General features: G+C 30.6%; 1 protein-coding gene across 1 annotated transcript in view; it reads left to right on the top strand.

The window, feature by feature from the left end:
* The first annotated feature begins 1,377 nt into the window (after nucleotides 1-1,377).
* Nucleotides 1,378-2,572, top strand: part of LOC108687603 (8-oxo-dGDP phosphatase NUDT18) — a 1,633-nt gene continuing 438 nt past the window's right edge. Inside the window, exons 1-3 of the mRNA XM_018193454.1 lie at nucleotides 1,378-1,541; nucleotides 1,651-2,185; nucleotides 2,319-2,421. Coding sequence (XP_018048943.1) covers nucleotides 1,442-1,541; nucleotides 1,651-2,185; nucleotides 2,319-2,421 — 738 coding nt within the window. The 5' untranslated portion in view covers nucleotides 1,378-1,441. The remainder of the gene's footprint in view (nucleotides 1,542-1,650; nucleotides 2,186-2,318; nucleotides 2,422-2,572) is intronic.

The raw sequence follows: 2,572 nt of genomic DNA on the forward strand, positions 1-2,572 counted from the left end.
CCGTTACTGATACTGCCATTGTAGATTATGCATTAATTTGTAAACGTGTTTTGGCTAAATTAGTCAATTAACAAATTTTGTTAACATAAGGTTTATTATTTATTGCTAAAAATAAGCATAATTTGCAATGACCGATAAACGCTATTCGATAAGGACTTAATGTTTATTATTGTGAGAAAAACATCAGATTACGTAAGGTAGTATCTAGGGATGTAATTATCGAATATGTAAAGTCCATTCTATAATGGACAGTAGCAAAAGTGGATTAAGAAATAGGCATAGAAATCAACCAATCATAGTTGAATGTAAGAAAGATATTAACTATGATTAGTCAATTTTTCAATTAGGTCCCTATCGAATAGCGTTATCGATCATTGCAAATTATGCCTATTTTTAACAATAAATCTTATGTTAACAAAATTTGTTAATTGACTAATTTAGCCAAAACACATTTACAAATTGACCGCAAGGAGATTGATTAATTATCATTTCTGCGCTTTTTGAAGTTGGAGTACAAAATTGTAAAGAACTTCGTCCATTTTATATATAGAGTTGGATTCCTCGTATACAAAAATAAATAGCCCGTCAAATTATAGAATAGATTAAAACTGCCAACTACAATGCTAGATCAATATTACAACTAATTACAACTTACAACCCATCAATATGATCAACATGAGATATATTAATTTTGCTACTTATGCTTGCAAAATGATCTTAATATCTTTTATCTTTTATTATATAATCAAAAATACTTCTAGATCTTTTTTTATTCATCTTTCTCCTCCGCACACGATTTATTTCTGCGTCCAGGGTATTTCCTCGCAGTGCCGTCACTGCAACACAATGACGGCGCAAGTAAGAATATAACACCGTATTGTAGATTACTATGCTCACGCTATATCACATATGAATACTTTTTGAGGATGTGTAATAACATTCTTCAACTTTGACAGTTCTGATGATGAGCAACCGCTCTAATAGAGCGATATCTTTAAAATATCAAAAATGTTTTCTGCAGAAGTTTGAGGATTTAAGAGAGTATTTAATTTTTACTATTGTATTTTTATTATTATCTACAAAATGGAATACAATTGATAAGTATAAGTGAGAACTTTGCCAAAATAGGCAAAATTCTTTCTTCTTCAATTTTGCATTTTTGCAACAATTCGCATAGGGAATTTGGCACATGAATGTATATGTAGCTTCAGACGTTCCAGTGCCTCCTATGTTTCAGTAATAGATACAGCACTGAAGCGACACTGACATATTTTGATGCGTCTTTCCACGCGTTTACTGGCAGCTGATAGCTATCACTTTCACACTGATTGTGTTAAATTGCAACTTAACATATATTTGCAATCAAATATTGTTCTGTACGCGACGTGATACTATTTTCAGTGTATGTGTACATATTATATATATAATATATATATAAAATATGTCAGATCTTGTAGAAAATCAAGTTCAATTGTTGCTTGCCGGACAAGCATTAGAAAATGACATATTCAATGTACATACTCTTGCAAGTGACACAACAGGTATGTCTGATACCTTCGTACTGCAGTCGCTTTTATAATGTTCTTGTTAGAGTACCTTTTTCTTTCTTTCAAAAAGAGAAAATTTTAATATAGCTAACATATATTGCAGGTGCAAAATCAGGTCAACTAACAGCACATATTCCCATTTGCTTGAAAACAGTAACATACATAGTTGCCGCTGTTGTCATAAATGATCAAGGCGAAGTGTTAATGATACAAGAAGCAAAAGCTTCTTGTACTGGAAAATGGTACTTACCAGCCGGTAGAGTGGAAAAGAATGAAAATCTTATAAGTGCTGTGAAGAGAGAAGTCTTGGAAGAGACAGGTCTGGTGATAGCACCAACAACTCTGATACTAGTAGAATGCGCGAATGGTACATGGTTTCGTTTTGTTTTTACCGGGGATATAGTTGGCGGTATTCTAAAAACTCCCGATCAGGCAAATGAGGAATCACTACAAGCATGCTGGGTACGAAACATAAATGACTTGCCATTAAGAGCTAATGATATAATATATCTCTTAGACCGGGGTAAAAGTTATGTTTCAAATAAAACTATTCCCCAACATCCTCATTTGATGCCTGTGACCAAATCACACACAAAATTATTGTTAAGATTAATAGTTACATCTAAAAAGAGAGCAACGTAAGTATTATACATTTGTATTAATATCTAACAATTACTACAATTCTATTTTATTGTTAACTATATAATATGTCTATAATGTAATTATTTTTATATTATATAATATATATTTTTATATAAATTTTGTTAATAGAAACAGATTACATGTGCTATCTGATACTGAACAATACAATCCACCAATTTGTGAACTTAATCCAAATCGTAGTTTATTGTCTATTCTACATAGCTTTATGACTGTGAGTATATTAGGAAAGTATTAGATATTTTATGAAATACATAAGTATTAATGAACTATTATTAAATATCAAATATACATTATATTGCATGTATTTTGCAATGAAAAATTGTTTTTAAAATTAAAAAATCTAATCTTCTTGCACATTTTTT

The sequence above is a fragment of the Atta colombica genome, unplaced genomic scaffold (genome assembly GCF_001594045.1).
Source record: "Atta colombica isolate Treedump-2 unplaced genomic scaffold, Acol1.0 scaffold21, whole genome shotgun sequence".
Lineage (NCBI taxonomy): Eukaryota > Metazoa > Arthropoda > Insecta > Hymenoptera > Formicidae > Atta > Atta colombica.